Here is a 23327-nt window from a genome sequence, read left to right as displayed (position 1 = left end):
TTTGAAGCTGAAGTAATCTAATTATATTGTCTTTATAATATAATAATTTGTCAAAATTGTATTGCACTAGTTTACTTCGAAAAATGTGATTTGCGCGTGAATTTTAAACTCAGACATCAATCACCCTTATAGTACGAAACACAAACAACATCTCCTCCTGCACTCATCAAACATTGGCCCTAAAAGTTTTTTTTTTAAATAACATTACGTTGTATGTACACATCAACGGTATGAGTCTTACAAACCTGATTTTTATGTAAGTTATCAACGAGTACTAACTCCGTCATGTAGAATGTCACCATCGCATTGCCACCTAGAGCAGTAACATGTGCTCTTATAACTGCCAGTACTTCAGTGATGAAACTATGCACAAATCCACTAATTCCACCGTTTTCTTTCACTGCAGTGCATTCTCTAATAAAGAAGAAGTCCAGATTTCCTAAATATTTCTCTATTTTTCCTCCTGGCACATAGCTGAGGGGTGTGATGTCTACCCCATAACGTTCCCTGAGCGGGGTCTGTAAAAATTAAATTCATAGAATAAAACAACAGAGACGACCGTTCAGAAAAAGTATAGTAGACTAGAAAAATTATTGCGCGGGAAAAAACTTCTGGAACTGGGTTCCCGGCAAGATCGTCGAAAAAGTATGACAAATCATAAATCGCTGAGTCGACGCCTAGTTGGTTACACTGTATATAGTATAAAGTACCCATAAATTGACTTACATGCCTCATTAACCGTCCTGAACCATGCCTTGCATGACAAGGTGATCTTTTGCATTTGAGGGAACCAGATTGAATTACGAGTTGAGTTGAATTACTCTGAGAGGGATTGATTGCTGGCGCCACGTCGTCCAAATTGAATATCAGCTCATCATCATTGCGCCTGTATTGCTCTCGTGTGTACGAACTCACCAGAAGCTTCTTTTTCATATTACCCATCTTTGTCGGCTCTGCTAGACCTAGTGCCATACCAGTGACCAACAGTTGAATTTCATCATTCTCCGGAAGGTCTAATTTAAACCTTAAATCACATATTGCACATGGTATCATTGCTCTCAGTTTGAAATAAATGGTTTGCAACAATCGTTGGAAATGCTTCGAAAAACTTATGTTGGGTTGATGCACTGGTATTTTAGCTCGCCATATCTGTGTGAACATCTGTAAGTTCCGAACTACTTCCATGTCATGTAATCCAGGTACTGATTGAGTGTTTACAACGTCAAACCCTCTAGAAAATATTATAAATAAAATGAATATGTCAGTTGCAATTTACATACTTACACTGGGGGACATGGCTCCATGAGAAGAGATATAATCTCTAAATCATACACATCGTCTACTTCTAAAACACAAGTCGCTTTATTTCCATGTGTCAAATCTATATCTAACAACTCTTCTTCAGAATCATCAGAGTCATCCGGCTGTGCCAAACTTTTATTATTAGTGGATGACTCATCAATATGCTTCAACTGACAAAACTCACGGTTTCTTTCCACAGCTTGTTGAATCGATTTTTGCAGTTCGGATATTTTTTCTGATTCCGCCCAAGAATTTCCAGCGACAATTTTAGGAAGTGCAGGTTGGGGCAGGGCGGACAGATAAACGGCTGTCCCCGTGGCAATAAGAGCCATCATCCGTTCTCCGACAGCTACAGAAATTTTCAAACCGAATATAGCATTCATCCCTTTCATTTTTAATTTGTTGATTAGCAGTTTGTGCAGCTCTATTTCCAAAAATGGCAATGCATCGGACATTTCTTTCGCGTTCGCTTCTCCTTTGAGGTCCCGTTTCGACCTGCAGGCATGAGCCTGTATGATGATTCCTCGTCCGTTAACCTGTAATATGTGCATCATGAAATTAATTGATTACATATGCTGCACTGAACATAGTAAAATGAATGGCTCATCATTCAAATACATTTGCAGTTCCGCCGCAAATAAACTGAAGAATTTCAAGCGGAATAGGGATTCGGCAGCCAAACAAGTGGGAACAGAGCTCGTGCAAAAGATCGTGAGACGTGTTCGAAGAAAAGTTTGGGCAATGGCCTATGGTAAAAAGGAAGACAATGGTCTCACAACTATAAATAATAAAAATTATTTTTAAGCCCCAACAAGATTATTGTGTCCGGAGTCCTTTACATTAGGCCAATACGTTGTCAGTATGTTTTGTGCAATATGCAATAAAACATGCGTGTAAACTTCATGTAGCAAAAATTGTACAGCAAATTTTGAAAACTTAAGTAAGGTTTTTGACGAACAGATATCATAAGTATCTTTCCAGTGTACTCAAACTTAGATTAAACTTCTGGCTTCACTGCCGTATCGTAAGCATCCTGTGTTTTTATTGTGCTGTTTGTTCATCGATATTACCGTTACAAAGTCACCCGAAAATCAAAATTATATCTCCACATCGCTCATCACTGCTGCCCGCATCGCCAACACGAGTCTGAATCAGCAATCAGCTAGGTAGGATAAGTGAATTTGACAAATTCCGAGCTGGCTAGAGAGTGGTTGATCTAGAAAAACCCGCTGCCATTGCCCGTTGCCAAAACCGCCTCGTCCCACCTCGCCGCTCTCCTCCAGCACATTGTTTGGTACGACTCTGAGTTTACCTGATAGCCGTCTGCATTTCCATTGCCGCCGATCACCGCCAATGTCATAGCCAGTTCTTGTATTCACCTGTACGATACAAACCCGAGACAATAAACTTATGCTGACCCTGTTGTTCTTCTCACTACGAAGTCCAAAAATCGTCACCCCATATAGCATCAGTCATTCCGTTACGCTGTGACATCATCATCCTCATCACCGAACATTCATCAGCAATAGGACACCCAGCAGAAGGTAAACATAAACAACCGGTGTGCGCGTAATTAAGGAACGCTGTGAAACGGAACGCTATTGCTCTATTGTTAGTGTTGTCAGTTCTGCGGCTTTCACCGTTGTCATTTTAATTCGCTGCGTTGAAACTACTGTATTTCGATATGCACGGCGTGTGTGAAAAATGCACAGTTGAGTATGTCCTCTGAAATAAAGGGTGTGTCACATCAAATTGCATCACGGAAAAAACGCTGTAGAAATTCGCCCAGTAGACCGATCCTTTTGAAAATTTTAGACAGTAAAATAAAAACTATTAAACAACTTTTGGCATTTTCTTTTTATTCATACTTCGAGCCCAAGCCCGTATGCTCGCACCTTCCTCTTTACCCCGTCCATAAGGTTCTGTACAACGTCAGGTTGTAGTTTTTTTTGAACAGAAATCCATTTTCTCTTGAAGTCCGCCTCCGATTTGACAACTTTTGGGTTCTTCCGTAGGGCCTGCTTCATAATCGCCCAATATTTCTCTATTGGGCGCGTTGGGCGGGTTCATTTCCTTTGGCACGAAGGTGACCTCGTTGGCTTCGTACCACTCCAACACGTCCTCTGAATAGTGGCACGAAGCGAGATCCGGCCAGAAGATGGTCGGGCCCTCGTGCTGCTTCAATAGTGGTAGTAAGCGCTTCTGTAGGCACTCCTTAAGGTAAACCTGCCCGTTTACCGTGCCGGTCATCACGAAGGGGGCGCTCCGCTTTCCGCAAGAGCAGATCGCTTGTCACACCATGTACTTTTTGGCAAACTTGGATAGTTTCTGCTTGCGAATCTCCTCCGGAACGCTGAATTTGTCCTCTGCGGAGAAGAACAACAGGCCCGGCAGCTGACGAAAGTCCGCTTTGACGTAGGTTTCGTCGTCCATTACCAGGTAATGCGGCTTCGTCAGCATTTCGGTGTACAGCTTCCGGGCTCGCGTCTTCCCCACCATGTTTTGCCTTTCGTCGCGGTTAGGAGCCTTCTGAACCTTGTATGAACGCAGGCCCTCCCGCTGCTTGGTCCGCTGGACGAATGAACTTGACAAATTCAGCTTATTGGCGACATCCCGGACCGAACTTCTCGGATCACGTCTAAACTGCTTAACTACGCGCTTGTGATCTTTTTCACTGACGGAGCATCCATTTTTGCCGTTCTTCACCTTCCGGTCGATGGTTAGGTTCTCGAAGTATCGTTTTAGTACTCTACTGACCGTGGATTGGACGATTCCCAGCATCTTACCGATGTCCCGATGTGACAACTCCGGATTCTCGAAATGAGTGTACAGGATTAATTCACGACGCTCTTTTTCGTTCGACGACATTTTTCCAAATTTGCGAAAAATTGACAGTGAAGCATGGCCAACGTGATCTATACACTCTTATCTGATTATAAGCGAAAGCTGGAGATATAATTCCTACAAATTAAATTTCTACAGCGTTTTTTCCGTGATGCAATTTGATGTGACACACCCTTTACAGCACGCTGTGAATTCCAACGCTTGCCTGCATTGGATGTATAACGCATGCATTGACAACATTTCGCCGCTAAACGTAAGTTTGCCACCGTTAACCATCACGCCGAATGATGTTCTTTCAGCCCTGAAGAAACTTGACATCTCCAAAGGCGCTGGTACCGATCGATTGTCTCCAACTTTCCTAAAAGAGTGTGCCGAATCTATGATGACTCCGCTCAGCCTCATCTTTAACCGTTCGCTGATTGAACGATCGTTCCCAACTATGTGGAAGACGGCTTCGATTACTCCCGTGCATAAATCGGGTGGTACTCACATAGTCGACAACTATCGTGGAATTTCCATCCTTTGCTGCATAGCAAAAGTTTTCGAAGATATTATTCATACAGTCCTCTACAATGCAGCACGCCCGCTAATATCTGACGCTCAACATGGATTCGTGAAGAAAAGATCAACTGTCTCGAACCTTATGTGCTACACAACATCACTCGTGGAGCAAATGGACAAGCGTTGCCAGGTGGACTCTATATATTTCGACTTCTCAAAGACGTTCGACAAGGTGCCTCATGGTCTTGCCATTCGAAAGCTTAATCATCTGGGACTTCCAAGCTGGATAACAAAATGGCTCAGTTCGTACCTGGCTAGAAGAGAAGCATTTCCCCTCAGGAGTTCCTCAAGGTAGTATTCTCGGCCCTCTCATTTTCATTTTATTTGTAAATGACCTCACCGGATGTCTGAAATCTGGAAAGCTATTGTACGCTGACGATCTTAAAATGTACAGGACAATTCACTCAGTTCTCGACTGTTGTGCTTTGCAAGCTGATATCGACGAACTCACTAGATGGTGCTCAGCTAACGGAATGCAGTTGAACATAACGAAATGCAAATCAAATACTTTCACTCGCTGCCAAACTTCCATCAGTTTCAACTATAAAATCGCCTCTAATAACGTTGAACGCGTCAATAGCATCCGTGATCTCGGTGTCATCCTAGACAGCAAACTGAAGTTCGGCGAGCATATTAGTACTACCGCCGCGTTCGCAGTACTAGGATTCATTCGCCGAAACTCACAAACATTTCAGGATCCATACACGCTGAAGACATTGTATTGTTCCCTAGTAAGAAGTATCGTTGAATATGCAAGCTGTGTGTGGTCTCCCTATCACGCAACGCAAATGTTACGCATTGAGAAAGTGCAGAAAAGCTTTATACGCTACGCGCTACGGGGTCTTCCCTGGAACGATCCGTCTAACCTCCCCGATTATGCAAGCCGCTGTAGACTGATCGATAATGAAACCCTACAGTCAAGGCGAATGAAAACCCAACGCCTGTTTGTGTTTGACATGTTGACCGGTAACATGGATTGTTCAGAGCTGATACAGAATGCACGAATCTACGCTCCATCTAGACGTCTCCGAGGCAGACAACTCCTATCCCTCCACGTAGAACCACCTACGGTCAAAACAGTCCTCTACTTAAATGTTTCCGTGAGTTCAATGTAGCGAATAATTGTTTTGATTTTAATATATCCAAAAATGTATTCAAAAATAGAATTAAGGAACTAGCCTAAGTAAACAGTCTGTAGGAATCTTTATATCCAAGACGGTGAAATAAATAAATAAATAAACATGATTATTGAGTGCAGAACTCGAACAATTATTTTCGTCTAAATTAACTCTATCATTACCGCTGCTCCCTTCATTATTTCCTGTTCCCTTCTTACAGTTCGCTTGGCGCTTCCAACTTATAATATACCGTTTTGTCTCAAATTCCGAACACTTAACCATTGTTGACCATTAAACTGCCCAAATATGGCTGATATAAGTGCCAGCATGACAAAAAAATCTACTGATTATCCTTCTTTACCATGTTATACATACGCCAAACATATCAACATAGTATGTTTGTTCTGAAAGAATTGAGAATTATTGAAAAAAACCATTTTGACGTAACAGCCATTTGTATGCAATAATGACGTCGCTCCTGACAGATGGTAATTCATTTGAAAAAGGTCAGAGTTAACCATCTTTTCAGCTATATATATTGTTATCATACAAAAATAAATGGGCCCACAGTCCTGAATTATTTTAGAATCGAGTTCCGCAGGTTTCGGATTTTCCGAGGCCATGGCCGAAACATGTTTCGAGACCATATACAAGAGAAACCCTAAAATTCATAATATGGATGCTAAATTTGGTAATTTTCCACTAGCTCATTTACAATCACTTCAAGTGTTTATAGATTCATATGAGAAAGGCCTACATATCCTACATATGCTTCTTCATATCATGCGTATATTTCAAAATTCGCTTGACGACTGAATGGTTATATATGAATTCAATAAGCCTTTACGAGTTTGTCTATTTTCCGTTAGATTGGTCCAATAGCTACGTATCTCCTCTGGAAAATATTTCCGTGATTTTTGAATGCCATGCCAAGGTTTTGAAACTTTCTTCAGCTGATTCTTCGTGAACTATTCAATTGTTTCATTGAGGTTATTTTGTGCTCCTGTAGCCGAACTGTTAGCGTCACACATTATCATGCCGGGGAGTTCGGGTTCGAATTCCCTTCTGGCCGGGAAATTGATAGTGCCGGTAGAGACGAAAGATTTTGATTTTCGGCCACAACTGCATATGGCCTGCCAAACCAAGTACTTTTTGGGGAATTTAGACTGCTTCTTGGTCCGGAAACACTCGGTTACGGCATTCCTTCGCATTGCAGTATAAAAAGCAAGACCCGGAAGCTGTTTGAAGTCTTCGAGAACATAAGTTTCATCGTCCATTATGATGCATGAACATTTTTGCAAAAACTGGGTGTAGAGCACCTTAGCGCGGCTTTTTGCAGTGAAATTTCGCTTATCATCACGATTGGGCACCTTTTTCACTTTGTACGCTTTCCGTCCATGCCTCTGCTTCACTTCTTGTACACATGATTTTGATTTTCCAACCTTTCGAGCCACATTTCTAACTGAAAGGTTGGGATGTTTCTCAATAATGGCAACCATCTTTCGGTCCATCTGTCGGGACCATACTTTTCGATTTGTTCCGCTTCCAACCTTCCGATCCACAGTTAAGCGCTGGTCAAACGATTTGCACACACTAAACACGGTACTCTTCGGCAGTTTCAGCTTTTTGGCGAGATCGCGTACCGACAGTGTTGAATTTTACTGCCGTTCGCGCAAAATGCGTTTGCGTACTTCCACTTGATTCGACGTCATTTTACCAAACTGAAGAAGAATGTAAACATGTTGGACATCGAAATAAAGAGGAGGGTTTCATGTAAGGGAAATATTTCATTGATTAGTGAAATATTTCATGAACTACACTGAAAGAAAGGTGTCCGAAATTTAACGTGAACAGGCTTTACTTGTACAAAAATTCTTTGAACTGATTTGATTTTCCTGAATACGCCGTCGTTTAACACATTGACTGCCATGAGTTCACTGGTGAACTCGACTACCACTAAGTTCAGAAGCATTATTGTGGTGAGAGAAAACTGGCCTGTGGGGAACCTATGGAGATTCAACGATGGCAGTCCATGTGCTAACAGGGCTACGTTTACTGTACTGCTAAATGAACAAGTTTCGTTCCGTTACTGAAAATCCTCAAAAACCACGAATTAATTCCGGATCTTCGCTCACGTTCACCTTTATCCGGCTAGAAGAACCAGGTCGCTTCGAATCAGAAGGAGACATACAAGGCATCGGGCATCGAGCAACGATCCAGAACGACATGCTGACAAGCGTCTTGACACGCGGTTGGCAGATCCGTATCACTCTCAATTTTTGTTTCGGAACTAGTATAACGACTGCAGCATATCCAAGACACCTCTTCCGGACATTATAGAAATTTTCTTACAAATTCGTTTCCATCTTGCAATCACTGGGACTGTCAACAGACGAAGAAAATGTTAGTTTTGATCCTTATCAGGTGAGTGAGGTAAGAACAGCAATATACTAGTCGATGTCAAGATTGCGAATAAACATTCAACCAACACATTGTTCGCATAAACTTTGAACCGTGTCTCATTACTCAAAATGGTATTGTTTCACGAAAGTAATTTGATTTCCCCTTGACTGCAATAAAATTGATTTGCAAATAGCTATTCATGACAAAAAAACTTGCAATGTTTTCTTTTATATTTGACTCAAATTCCGAACATTTCTGTCTCCAATTCCGAACAGCACGAATGTGTAAGAATATTGTGGCAGGAATTATCCACAGGATCAGCGGGAATCAACGACTTTTATTTTGCCGTTAATTTTTGATAATTGAACTTGGATCAGAAAAAGATTAATAACTGATGGGTTCGGCGTTCCATGGATGCAGGTCGCACTTTATCAGTGATTGGTCTATATTTTCCATTGACTTTAATTTTACTTCTTTTTTTTTCTTGACCAAATGAAGATATATAGAATACGTTATCGTATTGTCGTAGAATGTCCAGAGTTCATCCAGCCACTATCAGTTTGTCCATATATAGGATATCGGAGTTGCTGAAACGCTGTACCCATCGTCGTGATGATATTAAGGATTGGAATACTTCTGCTTCCATGTCTTGTAGCCAACTCAAGATCTCTTGCTCTTCAGTGGATGACAAAACAGTGAGTTCTCGAGTAGCATCTCTACGATTACCGGAGTTTTTTTTTCTGTCGTACAGCGAAGTTTCAGGAATGTTATCCATTCTTGCTGCAGCTAGAAGACCTCCTGTTCTTCCAATCTTCGGTTTGTTTCTCGGAATATGCTAACAAAACATTTTACTGCTGGTTTTGACTTTTGGTTTTTATACAGAAGTGTATGCACCAGAGAATGTCGAGGTTTTTATTATTCATTTATTTATAACAATAAAGTCCAGTAAATTTGCCTTTAAAAATGAAGTGTTCGGAATTTGAGACTGCTTGGAATATGAGTCAAAACGGTAATTAATTGATTCTTATCCTAGCCGTTAATCGAAAACAAAAACCATATTATTCACTCACCTGCAATCCGTCCGGAATTTCAATTGTACATAGCAACACATCTGGAACATTGCCATTTCTTTCATAGTTGTCGACGGAACATGAAAATTTTAAGACATCAATAAGTAAGTTATTAAACATTAAACAACAATACGATAACCAGGGGAAAATAAAAACATAACGAACAAAATTGTGTAACAATGGTCAATATAATGCACATGAGCTTCCAATATTGTTGATGTTATTAATCTTGATTCTAGCACAGCCTCACAATATCAGTATCATCGAAAAAAAGCTAGAATAGAATACCAATTGAAGAGTACGATGCAAGGATATCGTGATAATTTTTAGTTTTATGATTATCGAATTATGGAAATAAATAGGCATCCAATTCCACAACAGATGTATCAGCTTCCACATTTCATGATAGGAGAAATATATGATGTTTTAAAAGCATTCAAAAAGTGATTCCATGCGCACCGCCGAGACAATCGAGCCCCACCAGATGATGGATGCAGTCACGGATAACCTCGTTGGTTGCAAGCCAATCATCACCATCGGAAGAGACTTCAACGCCTGGGCTGTGGAGTGAGGAAGCGAATCGACCGATGTAAGTGGCGGGAGCGTACTACAATAGATCAAACAGAAGAAGAGGCAGGGACTGCTGAAATCTATGGCAAAGCTGGATGTCACTCTGTCAAACTAGGATACATGGAGCATGATCTGTTTGTAGACGAAAGCGTCTGCCGAAGATGAATTTGTGAAACTTGGTTACCACAAATACAATTGCTAATTCTTCGCGGTCTGGTTGCGAGTACTTTTGTTCGGTGGATGTTAATGCTCGCGAAACATGCTGTATCACCTTCGTTTTGCCATCCGCATACATGTGGCTGATAGTAGCCCCGATGCCGATTGATGATGCATCAGCTGCTACAACAATTTCTCATTGTGGATCATAGTGAGCCAACAGAAGTTCAGAAGACAGAACCGCTTTGAAGTCGTCGAAAGCCTTTTGACACTCTTTTGTCCACTTGAAGGGTGACGATGTGTTGAGGAGTTCGTCTAACGGGTATCTCAGCGAGCGCATTTTCGGGACAAACTTCCTGTAATGATTCACGGCCCAGAAATGAACGGATACCAGTCAGATTGCGAGGGGCAGGCATGTCCTGGATTGCCTTGATTTTGTTCGGATCCGAGCCAAGTCCGTCTTATCGAGCAAAAAGCCCGAGTTGTTCACGTTCGAAAGAGCACTTTTCTGGTCGAATCGTAAACCCGAATTCTTGAATGCGCTGAAGTACTGCGTGCAAGTTTTGCTGCTGTTCTTCAGGGGTCCTACCACCGACGACAACATCACCTAGATAGCCCGACGTGAAGCGAAGTCCTGCCAACATGATGTCTATCAATTGCTGGAATGCTCCAGGAGCTGCCTTCACTGCGGGAGGAAGCATGTGATATTGGTACAAGCCCCGATGTGTATTAACGGTGAGTAGTTTCCGACTGCATTCATCGACCTCCATTTGCAGAATAGCGTCCGATAAGTCGATCTGGCTGAAAACTGTACAGCCAGTCAACTTCGAGAAAATTTTCTGTGGCAAGGATAGCGGGTACTGATGCGGAAGTTCGTTTAGACCGGTAGAATAATCTCCACATATACGGATACTACCATTAGATTTTCTCACCATGACAATTGGAGCCGCCCACTTCGAGAAATTATGTTCAGGCCTTCGAGACGATTTAGCTCTACATCGACGATGGGTAGCATCACATAGGAGACTGGCCGTTTATCTCGAAAAACTGATTTGCATGCCTTCTTGAGTACCAAGCTAACATTTGCAACATTTGTCCCTCTGCAATGAAGCTACATCGGTTGGTTCATCACCGCTAACGAGATTGCAAAACTTGTTCATCGGTAAAGACCAGAGGTTCAGCTTGTCGATGAAATCGACAAGAAGATTCAAAGAGTTATTAGAAACATAAACATGACTAATACTCACGGACTCGTTTAGAGAAACTGTGCAGGAGAACTCAAATTCGAGACGAAGGTTATCTCCTGATGCAGTCTTGGCGCTTTGCACTGTCGCCACTGCTGCTGGTCTACCGATTCTCTCCCATACCTGCTTCGATACATTCGTGATGTCTGATTTTTTTATTATTTTTTTTTTATTTATTCATCGTCTTCGAGAGTATCGTACAGACTGGTTATACTTATGATATATTCTTAATCCTAGCTTTAAAATAATCTTTGGTCATGTTGAAATCAAAAATTTGGCAGACATTGTTGAAGGCTCGAAGGCAGGAACTGAATGGATTATTGTAGCCATAGCATGTTCTATGTCCGGGAACAGCAATTAATGCGGAGAAACGCAGCTGACGTTGAGGAACGTTTATTGGAATATGCAGAAGAAGATCGGCACACTCGATGTTTTCACTGAGGATGTCGAATACAATCAGTCGTTGCATCTTCAGTCGCCTTGCCGTGAGCAATTCCAAGTCGATTAGACGACAACGTTCCGAATAATGGGGAAGATGGACGGGATCATTCCACGGGAGATGTCGCAATGCAAATCGAATGAAACATTTCTGTACACGCTCGATACGTACAATCTCGGAAACGTGGTATGGGGCCCAGACCGGTGCAGCGTACTCTAAGTTGCTCCTCACTAAACTACAGTACAAAGCTTTTAGTGCATATACGTCGGTGAACTGTGACGCATTCCGACGTATAAATCCCAGGATAGAGAATGCTTTGGAGGTGATAGCTGAGATGTGATCGTGGAAACGTAGCTTTGAGTCCATGATAACACCCAAGTCACGGATAGAATGTACACGATCCAAGAAAAGAGTGTCGATCTTGTATCGGTAGTCTATCGGCTCGTAGCAACGACTAAAGGTGATCACCTTGCACTTACTTGTGTTCACACGCATGCCGTTGTCTTTGCACCACTGCGCTAGAGAATCGATATCGGCCTGCAAGCTGCAGCAGTCCGCAGCTGATTTGATGACTCGGAAAATTTTAAGGTCGTCGGCAAACAATAGTTTTCCAGAAGATATTCGTAGGCACAAGTCATTAATGAAGATTACAAATATCAATGGCCCTAGTACACTTCCTTGGGGGACTCCGGACGCTATATCGAATGTTGTGGATCGTGCTGAGTTCACCTCAACAAAAGCTTTCCTACCGGTCAGGTAAGACATCAACCAATCGGATATCCAATCAGGAAAACCCATGTGCTTCATTTTTCTCACTGTAAGAATATGCGGAACAGTATCGAAAGCCTTCGAGAAATCAATATAAACAGAGTCCATTTGATTTCTGTGTTCAACTTCACGAAAGAGCACGTTGGTGTAGCATAATAAATTGGACGTTGTGGAACGATGGGGTACAAATCCATGCTGGAACTCAGATATCATCGATTTCGCTGCAGACAGTAGCACTGTGTGGATCAGTGATTCGAGTAGCTTCCCTAGGCAACAAAGGATGGATATTCCACGGTAATTTTCAACGCGCCGCAAGCTGCCTGATTTGTAGATAGGAATCTTCTTCGCAGTTTTCCATAGGCTAGGGAATGTTCTTTCCTCGAGCGACTTGTTAAAGAGTATTGTCAGAGGAAAGGCCAATGATGAAGCGCAGTTCTTCAACAGGATAGGTGCTAAGTCGTCCACTCCAGTTCCTTTCGTCGCGTCTAGTTTTTGCAATGATCTTAAAACTTCCTCGTGGGTAAAATTGAAGAATGGTAGGTGGATATGATGCGACGGTAGGTTGCGAAAACATCCAGATCCTGGTTGAGGCAGCTCAGTCTTGAACACGCTTTGGAAGAATCGTCGAAAAAGATCAGCAACTTCATCAGGTAGGTTTGCTGTTGTGTTACCGTATTCGACAACTTGTGGTACTCGATTACTCGCTCTTTGCTCTCTAACGAATTTCCAGAACGCCGTAGGGTTCCTGATGCTGTGTCTAATGGAAGATGAACCGGAATATCGTTCAGCTTCACCCAAACGAAACGAAGCTTGCCTTGTACACTGTTGACGGACACGGTTTGGTGGAAAACTGCTTATTGTGAGGTTTTCTTCTCTTCGTTGATCTCTTGGCACTGGAGTAATATCCTTCTTTGTGTCCCAACTGATTGCAGGACGAGCACTTGTGGTTGATGAAGTTACATTCTTTTGCGTAGTGCAAGGTGATGCCGGACCACTCTTCCGCTGCTGATGCTGTTGCTGTTGGTAACTACGCTGATTGTCGATGGTTTCTTGAATGTCTTCCGGTGTTGCTGGTTTCCCTTGTTGGCTTTAGCTGTAGAGGGAACCGGATTCGCAATCATGGCTGTATCACTTTTGAGGTTCATTAACCGTTGACATTCTTCGATGAGTGTGTCTAGTGTGACATTATTGCTATCCTCGATCTTGGAAAGCCGCCTCATTCGTACCTACGAATCGCGCTCGGATTTTAGGCCACAAACTAACATCAGGCATTTGAACTGACATCTTGGACAGTTTAAATCCAACACACATTTTGTTAACCCGGCAGGCGTACGACACATAATCCTCCGTGGGTAATTTCGTGATGGTGAGGTACCGTTTCTTCACTGCTGACTCCTTTGTACCGAATATACCTCATAACTTCTTCAGTCTTTACAAAAACGAAAAATTTTTCGGTGTGTTTGGCAGGATGTAGTTGACATATCGATAATGTTCCTGAGTTCCCAGACGACGGAGAAGCAATCGTACCTTTGCCGTGTCGTCGATTGGTTCCGCATCTTTCGCGAACAAATCTTCATATCTCGCAAACCACGAAACAAATGTAGAATGATCTTCTGGGTCGTAGAGAAACTCTTTAATGTTTGCAGCCAACGTGTCCGAGATGATTTCCGAATTGGGAGGAACGTTCACTTGGATGGATTGCATTGCGCTCCGAAAGATTTCCTGTTGCTGCTGGAAAGCTCCCTGTTGTTGTTGTTGCAACTCTCGATGCTACTGAAGGAGTTGGTTGGTTATGGCTTGCTGGTGCTGCAGTTACTGCAATATTTGCAGAATGAGGGCATCGTGTGGAAAGCCAAGCTGCGGTTGATTGTGGAGAGGTGCTGGATGTTTCTGAGTCGGTAGAGGATGCTGCTGCTGGTGATGGCCGTTTTGGCCCTGCCCGAGTGGATTGACTCCCGAAGCTAGCTTCTGCTGCTCCTCCTCCATTACGCTATATGTGCGTTTTCTCCTCTTTCTTGGAGGCGTCGTGATGGTGGTGAATTTTCTGACTCGTTTTCTTTACTTGAAACCGGAGAAACAGGCAAAAAAACGTTCACACTCGTCGCCACTGTTGTGATGTAAGCGAGGTGGCCCATTAGGGCCACGCGGGTTAAATAGTTATAAACTAAACTGTATTTAGACCAATAAAACGTGACTATATAACTACATCACAATACAATCCCCCCTATTCTACGCGGCGAATGACGTGAGATGGCTCAAGTCGCTGTGTTTCAGAAGGCGAATGGGGTGACTATAGTTTGTCACTAGGTGAGATTTGAAGTCGTGCCTTTACATGTTATCGACTCTGATATCAAACAGGAGCTAAAAAGTAAGGTGGCTTCCTGAATAAAGCGAGAAACTTTGCCATTTCACCTCATTCGCCGCACAGAATAAAGAGGAATATATCTTTTTAGAACGCCACATGAATGGCTTGTGTAGAAATTTCACCTTTTACATCTTGACGTCAACCGAACAGACAGTCGAGACTGTCAGCGGAGAGCCTAGTAGTTGTGTTTGGTTAGGGTGGCCAGTTAACCCCAACATAGACATTCCAGATGAGCAGTTCCAGTAAAGACTAACCAAAAAGAAGATTTAACCTTGGCTAATGCAGAAAAACGTGCTTCCGTGGCCGAGTGGTTAGCGTCACACATTATCATGCCGGAGGTTCGGGTTCGATTCCCGGGAGATTATTCATCAAAGAAATTCTTCCGACTTACACTGTGGTCACGCGTGGTATTCGGCACAGAAATCTCAACTAAGTACTACTAATAAAATTACGCAAATAATACCTACGATCAACAAAATTGAAAACAGGACGACGGGAGCAAAATTGTAGATAGACCACAGAACAAAACGGAAGTGATGATCGCGAATAACTGCAAAACGATGCAACTTGTAGGAATTTTCAGAAAACAAGCTTCAACCTTATATAGCATACTATACCCGGAGTTGACGACCGGTTAAACTTCAATTATGCGGCGAATGTTACTGTATTTTGAAACAGTGCAAAGGGAAATGTCTTTCCTGTGTATAGAAGAAAATAGTTAATGAAACCGATCGGAAGGAAGGCAGATAGAATAGCTGACGGTAGTAGTGGCAAGATTCAGGGACTTGACCCACAATGAAATAATGTAAAATATTTTAGTGGCGCTAGAGGAGAACACATGGGTATACACTAAAAAGCAACACAACTTAATACTGCAGGCTTAACTTTTGAACAGTACTTGGATTTTGAATGAACTGAATATGAGCCATTCCCATTCATGAACGGTGCTCCCTTTGAACCATTCAACATTGTGGTGCCACGCGAATTGCATTGATTCACTGCCATCGACATCGGTGAACCATCAACATTCGAAGCATGAATTTTAAACGAGGAGCTTGAGCATTCTGTGCTCATTCTTTCTTCTCTTCGTTATGATACCTACTTGTGTACGTCATCCACTCACAACTGTTAACTAAATACAGGCGGTTGGGCTCTCTTAGCGGGATGTAGGCGAGTCTTGGCTGCACGTACGGTACACGGGAACAGAATTGAATTGAAGCATTTTTCTGGTTTCACATTTATTCTATTTACAGCAAACTACTACACTCAGTCCAACTTCTATAAGACCACCCTGATTCTATTTCGTTGCAACACAAACAGTTAGAATTTCAACAAGATACATTCATACATTGTTGAATGCTTAGAATAATGTATATTTAACGTCAATTTCGTTCAAAAGAGTTGTTTGATTATTTATTGTGCTTAAATATGATAATTTCAACTGCCCAGTTTCACTTCAAAATTCATAAGTATTAGAGCGAGCCGGCCAGTCCAAAAAATTAAGTCTTTGGTCCTTAATCCATTGCTTAGTTTACTTACTGGTATGAATAGTAGCATTGTTTTGCTGGAATGTGAATGTTCCGTGACTATATTCACGTAAAAACGGTAGGGGAGAGGATTCCAGATCATGTGTGTGATCCTTGAATGATGTGAAAGGTATCTTGAGCTTTCCGGTTGCACAGAATCCCGCCCAAACCATGCACGAGCCTCCACAAAAATTCCTGGTTGAAAAATACTGTTCCTTCTTCCGTAAATCACGCCAGTACCCGTTGGAACCATGAGGACCATCCAAATTGAACTTTTTTTCGTCAGTGAAGATAGCCTATACATTGAATAAATTTTCGTTATGGTATAAAGCCAAATGTATTTTTTGGAAACATTCTTTGTCACAACTTTGTCACTTTGACGAATTGTTACCTGAGTAGTTGAGAAGTTGAAATATTGCTTTATTTGCATAAGCGATTTTGAGGTATTCGAAACTGTACTAACTATTTCCCGCTTATCCCGGTCAGAGAGCTTCGATTTACGTGAAGCTCTCTCCTACTTACCGTATTGATCAAAACAACTAAAACAACGGAAAATGTAACTGGTCTTATAGAAACTTGACAGTTGAAAAATACGAAAACATTCGTTTACGCTCAGCGCTTGTACACACATATATGAAAATCATGCAGTGTATGGTAGTCACCAATGCCTACACACTAGAATATAAATTGAAGCATTGTTTGTTTACAATGGCACAAAGCAGCAAGATCATCACATGGTCTTATAGAAGTTGGACAGAGTGTAGGCTTAAACATGAAGCTTATAAAACTTTTAATATCATAACGTTTTGATTAAACGTTACGTATCTTATTAGATAAAAATATGAAACTTGAACTATTACTGTTAGTTCAAGTTTTCTATTTATAACAAGTTAATTTACCTAACAATGTATTTAGGCTTGAATTATCTCCACCAAAATATGTTTACCAGAAAATCATCATAATTTTTGAACTTCAATAGTTGGGCTATGTTGTTTGATCTAGGAATGTTTTTTTTCTTAGATTTTTCAACTGGAAACCGGAAAAATATTTATTGTAAAACACGAATTTATTTGGCAAATACTGTTAAATAGCTGTCACAATGATAAATTCCCAGGTTAAATATTACGTAAAATAGTGCGAACATCGTGTGTCTCGTTTGTATTTCATATAAAGTATATACAATTTGCAACATTAAGACAGAGCCTTTGATGTTGCATGTATTGACATATACTTATATATTGTATTAGAACTAAGCCATTCCTACTAATACTTCTCTTAGGCATGGTAGAGTTTGATGAAAAGCACAACTTGACAAATCTGACCCAAAATAGTTGGTTTGCTATTTTGTTAAACAGCGTTACTGTAGACAACGTAGTCGCTGCTGGAAATTCACAATTTGTCAACTATAAGAAACACGCAATTAAAAAATTACTTGAAAATGAGGAATAAGTCAATTAGAAAAAAACAGGGATTTATCTGCTGTAAATCACGAAGAGGATGATGATCCCGATTAGCTCGAAACTATTATTGATGATACGATGTTGAAAACTATATGGGAACTGCTATATGCGATATCCAGATCAACAACGACATACTGCTTCGCATAGTAGTTTCAAAACAATTGATTTCTGTTTCAAGCAATAATTCGAAGAGTACAAAAATCTGTTATCTAAACATATAATTTTTAAACGACTTGTTAATAAAACTTGCCATTAGACATAGACAAATTCACAAGTTCAATCAGTTCAAATAACCCATTCGGGGTGGTTACGACCAAGCTGCGCCATGTTGTAGAGTGTATCTCTTTCTAAGCAGAGGATATTGCTCGTTTAATCCCTTCAAATCACTCTTACTGCTTGTAAGCTGCATCTACTATTCGTTCGATCACTCCTCATAAGTTCCTGACAGGGTTTTGATTTGGTAAACATACTGACCAGTCCAGAATCTGAAGCACCTATACATTAAACCATGCCATGACCTTCCAGATTTTATGAATTGATGCCAAATTACCCAATTATCAAATTGTTTTTGATACAAAAGCAGCTGTAAATGATTCTGAAGTACATCGTTGCACTTCTGATTGTTCATTCGTGTTGATGGTAAGCAATCTAAACCAGGCCTTTTTGAGAAAATTCTCCCCAAACCATCAAACTGACGCCTGCAATGTTTCGAGTTGAAAAATTAAATAACAAGCTCCGTAAATCCTTCCAGTATGCAGAAATTCTATTCGAGTTGAATTTCTTTTTATCAGGGAAGTTCTCCTGAAATAGTGGAAGCCACGGGATTAGCTTCCACATTAGTTCTTGGACTCGCAGCTTTGAAAATGAGATATTTATGGTTTGGAGAAAATTTTCTCAAAAAGGCCTGGTTTAGATAGCTTTTCATCAATACGAATGAACAGTCAGAAGTGCAACGAAGTACTTCAAAATCATTTACTGCTGTTTTTGCATCAAAAACAATTTGATAATTGGCTAATTTGGCATCAATTCATAAAATCCGGAAGGTTATGGCATGGTTTAATGCATAGGTGCTTCAGATTCTGGACTGGTCAGCTTGTTTACTAAATCAAAACCCTGTCAGGAACTTATGAGAAGTGATCGAACGAATAGTAGATGCAGCCAGTGCTGAAAATATTCACGTTCACGACATTCAAATTCGGCGAATTTCTGCCTTCCTTGTATTGATAACGTACTGCTCAAGCGAGAGTCAATAAATATGACACAACACTGTCAATGAACCCCAGTGGAATGAACATCAACATCAGCTGGCCATGAAGTTCATTTTTTATTTGCACCTTCTTTTTCGTCATGGTATTCGTAAGATCGAAAATGAAGATCATTGCGTGTTAGTGAAAATCAAAACATAAAATTCAACGTCACCAATTGAGAGTAAAATTGATTAGTGGTAAAGGATGGCAATTCATCACACAAAATTTTTGTTTTTGGCGAGTTCGGCAATGGAATGTATAGAATAACTCTTGCTACGTTTTATGAATCTACTCACGATTGCCCGGAAATGGCATACACCACCATTTATATGTGCAATGGGTGACACGTTTTCAATGAAAATTCACTGCAAGCGATGAAGATCAACTTAACGTTCGTGATAATCATCTGAAATTATTGACAGTAATGGAAGTGCCTGAATGCAGGCTTTTCGAAATTCGTTCATGCTGTTTTCGATCAATATACCAGACAAAGCTTATGCGTCTCGACTCTCGTGTTATACTCATTATGACAGATATGATGTTGAGTTTCAACAGAAGAGAATTCATCCAATACTGGGAAAAATATAATTTCTTCATTCGTGAATAAATTTTGATAATTTGTGGCACTGGATGCAGCTTACAAGCAGTACGAGTGATTTGAAGGGCTTAAACGAGCAATATCCCCTGCGTAGAACGAGATACACTCTACAACATGGCGCAGCTTGGCCGTAACCACTCCGAATGGGAACTATGGATGACCTACGAATTAGAAACTTATCGTAATTCGAATGGCGAAAGCACTGCTTTTGAAGCTTATTTTTCTCTACAATTGTTAATTTTTTATATACTGATAATAGAAACATCTGCCATATTGGTCACAGAGTTGGGCGAGATGCTATGGAAAGCTTTACATGCCATAGATAGGATGAACATGCACATTCAATTTCACAGCAAAATTTGAGTGGAAATAACCCACAAAAACAAAGAATAAAAAAACACGAAAAACACAACAAAATTATATAATTGAATCACTGTGAAACATGATTGAATTCCTATGTTACCATCGCAGGACGCTGCAATTTTTTTTGTTCAAGGCCTTGTGATGTGATTTGATGTACAGATACATTTTCAATCGCACTATCTAGTAATACATTAAAAAGAAATCCTAAATATGTGGTCTTTGAATATATTAAAAGGAAGATTTCATAAATGTATTCACATCAATCGGTATTAAGATTTCCGTGAATTTGAATTGAATTTATAGCTTCACAAAGCTTCTTGTTCATTCTGTTTTACGAAATGAACGTGTAGCTTTTTTCATATCCAGAATCCTAGTATTGGCATGTAAAAATTCATCCAATGCGCTACCCTACGATTGACTAAGCTAACCTTTTTATCTATAACATATCCCGATTTGTCTTCTAAAATATACAACGAAAACTGCATTTTATTGACCATCGATTAGATTGGTTATTATTAATTATTGCATCATGTTTGTTTTCCAAACAAAGAATTTGTAAATCTTGACATTCGTAAAATCAAAACTGAGGCATACCTGCATAATGGGCACTTCATCATGTTTATCCTAAACGGGATCGACTTTTGTGAATATGGCATATGACATATGGAACACATCTTATTTGCACTTTGTGTAGCGTTCTGCATTGCCATTGGTTTCTCACTGAAATAGGTTTCCGAAGACTCTTTAAGCGTATTCGACTCTGTTGTGGAGTTTAGTGCAGTGTCAACATTTTTCTGTGAATTCAAATTGTCGCTACAACCCAAATCTTTTTCAAAATATTGACCGTCTAGCGAGGATGTCATTAACTCTTTGTTGACTGAAGAACCTTGCGTTTTTGTCGAATTTAATATATCGCCTTCTCCAGGCTGTAGATTTATGACAGCTGCTGTTCCAATCGCTGATAAGACACAAATGTCTTCGCTGTGAAATGTAGAAAATGTGTTATTAAATTTAGTTTTAAAAGTTACCTGTATGCTCAATTATGTCCATTCAAGACCAAATGCTCTGCTACGCTCTGTGCGAGTTTGAACTACTGAGAAAAGAAAATGAAGAAAAGCGTTCGTCTCATGCCAATCATGCCAATACACCAGTTAGGTTAGTATAGTCATATTACTGTTAAAAATTCAACGAAATAAAAACTTCAACACAAAACTAAGCATGAAGGATATACAGTCTTCTCTCCAAGAATCGTACTTACGAAATAGTAGTTGCTTCCGAATATCCTAAAACTATATTGCAACCAATTGCACGCGCATGAGAACGAATTTCCAGACGTAGCTCGTTCCACCACATATCACGTGTTTCGGGATCGTCCGGATTAGGTACACGTGCCAATAATTTGACGGATCGTGCCGATACCGTAGCACCTGCCGAATAATTAAACTTTTAAACTCTACTCCTGTGTGAAACTACAAAGGTTTAGATACCTAGATGTAATATAAACCCCAGCGGTACCTTGTTTATGGTAAGGAAAGGATATTCCAGTAAATCGAGAGCTTCGTGATTCAACGGCTTCAATAAAATGCTCGTGGGTTGAACACGAATACGATCCCCAGAACAATAATCGGCAGATGTTAGGGAGCTGCCTATGATATAAAATGGCATTAGGCTACTAAACCAAACATCCGATGAACCATAAATAGGAAATACCTTTGGGCGTTATGCTTAGATCAGAATCGGATGATCGCCTATAAATACTACCATTCGTATAGTGTTCTCTTATGTTGACTACCGCGGATCCTGGTGTACCTGTTTTTGCAGGACTATGAGAGATACGTTGACTAATAGGTTCAGTTGTTTCATGTCCTGGTTTGGCTCCATTAGATACAGGTAATGCATTATTTACAACATTTCTGCAATGTAAGAAAAGGAACGAGTTGAACAATATATATTATATATAGTCAAAATTATTTGGGCGAAGTGTGTGTATCTGGAACTAAACTTTCTAGAAAAATTCGAAGCATTCATTGAGCATTGACAGTGGCGTCTCGTGAGTAAATTGACTAGTTGTGCACCTGCACGGTGACCCAAAACTTTTACTCAAAATTACAAAATGGGGGTTAATTAATACTAGAATAGTTTTCTTAATGCAAATATTTTAATGGGTTGGCTGAACTATCTCGAGTTTCATCGTATTTCAAGCATTTCTGAGTTTAATTCTAATTTTTAGTTAATTTTTCATAATCGTGAGTTGTTGATATATGTTGTATATCAATTCAATATAACATTGTTTAGATGCACAATGGAGTATGATAGGACATTTCTAAAATATAATATTAGTCTTGTTTTCGGGGACAAAGTATTTTTTTAATTAAATTTCTTCTAGCAACACAGTAATGAAATTATTCGTTCTGCACGATGGCCAAATCGACCAATTATGTTCTCCCAAAAAATTACTCTAAAGCTGGAGCTCACGAAGCATTTTACTTTCAACTAGCTGACCCGGCAAACTTCGTCCCGCCCAAAATTCAATACCTTTAAACATTCACGTTTTCCTACTATGAGCAAGTTCAAGATTTTTAACCACTTGCAAATAACATGTTCCTCCGTTACATGGAATAAATATTTTGTACAGAAAATATGATAGAATAAAGACAGCCCTAAATAGGACAATTCCTTCCTCGAGTTCTGCTTTTATCAAAACATCCGGCGATCCTTTCTTTGGTATAGATAGAAGAAGGAATAGGAGTGCGTTTCATCACATTAAAACCCATTTCCAGTTTCGAACAAAGATCAATTTTGCTAGCGCAAACATCAAATGGACTAACAGCATTTGTCAATATGTAATTGTAGAACATATGGGAATTTAATTTTCCGAATTTTTCCTTTTTCCTTCAGAGTTTTCCGAAAATTTTCAATTGTCGTGTTTGGAGGGGTGTCATACCATCATAGAAACATTTCTCACACCCAAAAACCCTCACATCCCAAATTGTGCTTGATTAGTTATCGAGTTATGCAGAAGTTTGTGTTTTTTGTATGGCAGCCCCCTTTAGAGAGGGGGGGAGGAGTGTATTCACCATAGAAACGTTTCGTGCCCCGTAAAACCTTCATATGCCAATTTTGGCTCCATTTGCTTGATTAGTTTTCGAGTTATGCAGAAATTTGTGTTTCATTTGTATGACAGCCCACCCTTAGAGAGCGGGAGGAGTGTCTAACCACTATAGAAACATTTATTGAATCCTAAAACCTCCACATGCCAAATTTGGTTTCATTTGCTTGATTAATTCTCGAAT

The 23327-nt window shown here is 40.4% G+C and overlaps 1 protein-coding gene across 1 annotated transcript in view; it reads right to left on the bottom strand.

Annotated features, from left to right (window-relative positions):
* The window catches only part of LOC129776029 (C2 domain-containing protein 5), a 60405-nt gene continuing 37078 nt past the window's right edge, over window positions 1-23327 (bottom strand). The window contains exons 7-15 of the mRNA XM_055781398.1: window positions 21745-21947; window positions 21522-21680; window positions 21293-21461; window positions 20629-21015; window positions 9299-9356; window positions 1285-1838; window positions 727-1231; window positions 246-518; window positions 1-179 (exon numbers count right to left, since the gene is read on the bottom strand). Coding sequence (XP_055637373.1) covers window positions 117-179; window positions 246-518; window positions 727-1231; window positions 1285-1838; window positions 9299-9356; window positions 20629-21015; window positions 21293-21461; window positions 21522-21680; window positions 21745-21947 — 2371 coding nt within the window. The 3' untranslated portion in view covers window positions 1-116. The remainder of the gene's footprint in view (window positions 180-245; window positions 519-726; window positions 1232-1284; window positions 1839-9298; window positions 9357-20628; window positions 21016-21292; window positions 21462-21521; window positions 21681-21744; window positions 21948-23327) is intronic.

The sequence above is a fragment of the Toxorhynchites rutilus genome, chromosome 3, assembly GCF_029784135.1.
Source record: "Toxorhynchites rutilus septentrionalis strain SRP chromosome 3, ASM2978413v1, whole genome shotgun sequence".
Taxonomy (NCBI): Eukaryota; Metazoa; Arthropoda; class Insecta; order Diptera; family Culicidae; genus Toxorhynchites; species Toxorhynchites rutilus.
Note: the sequence above shows the minus strand (reverse complement) of the source record. Positions and strands in the feature narration are given on the sequence as shown.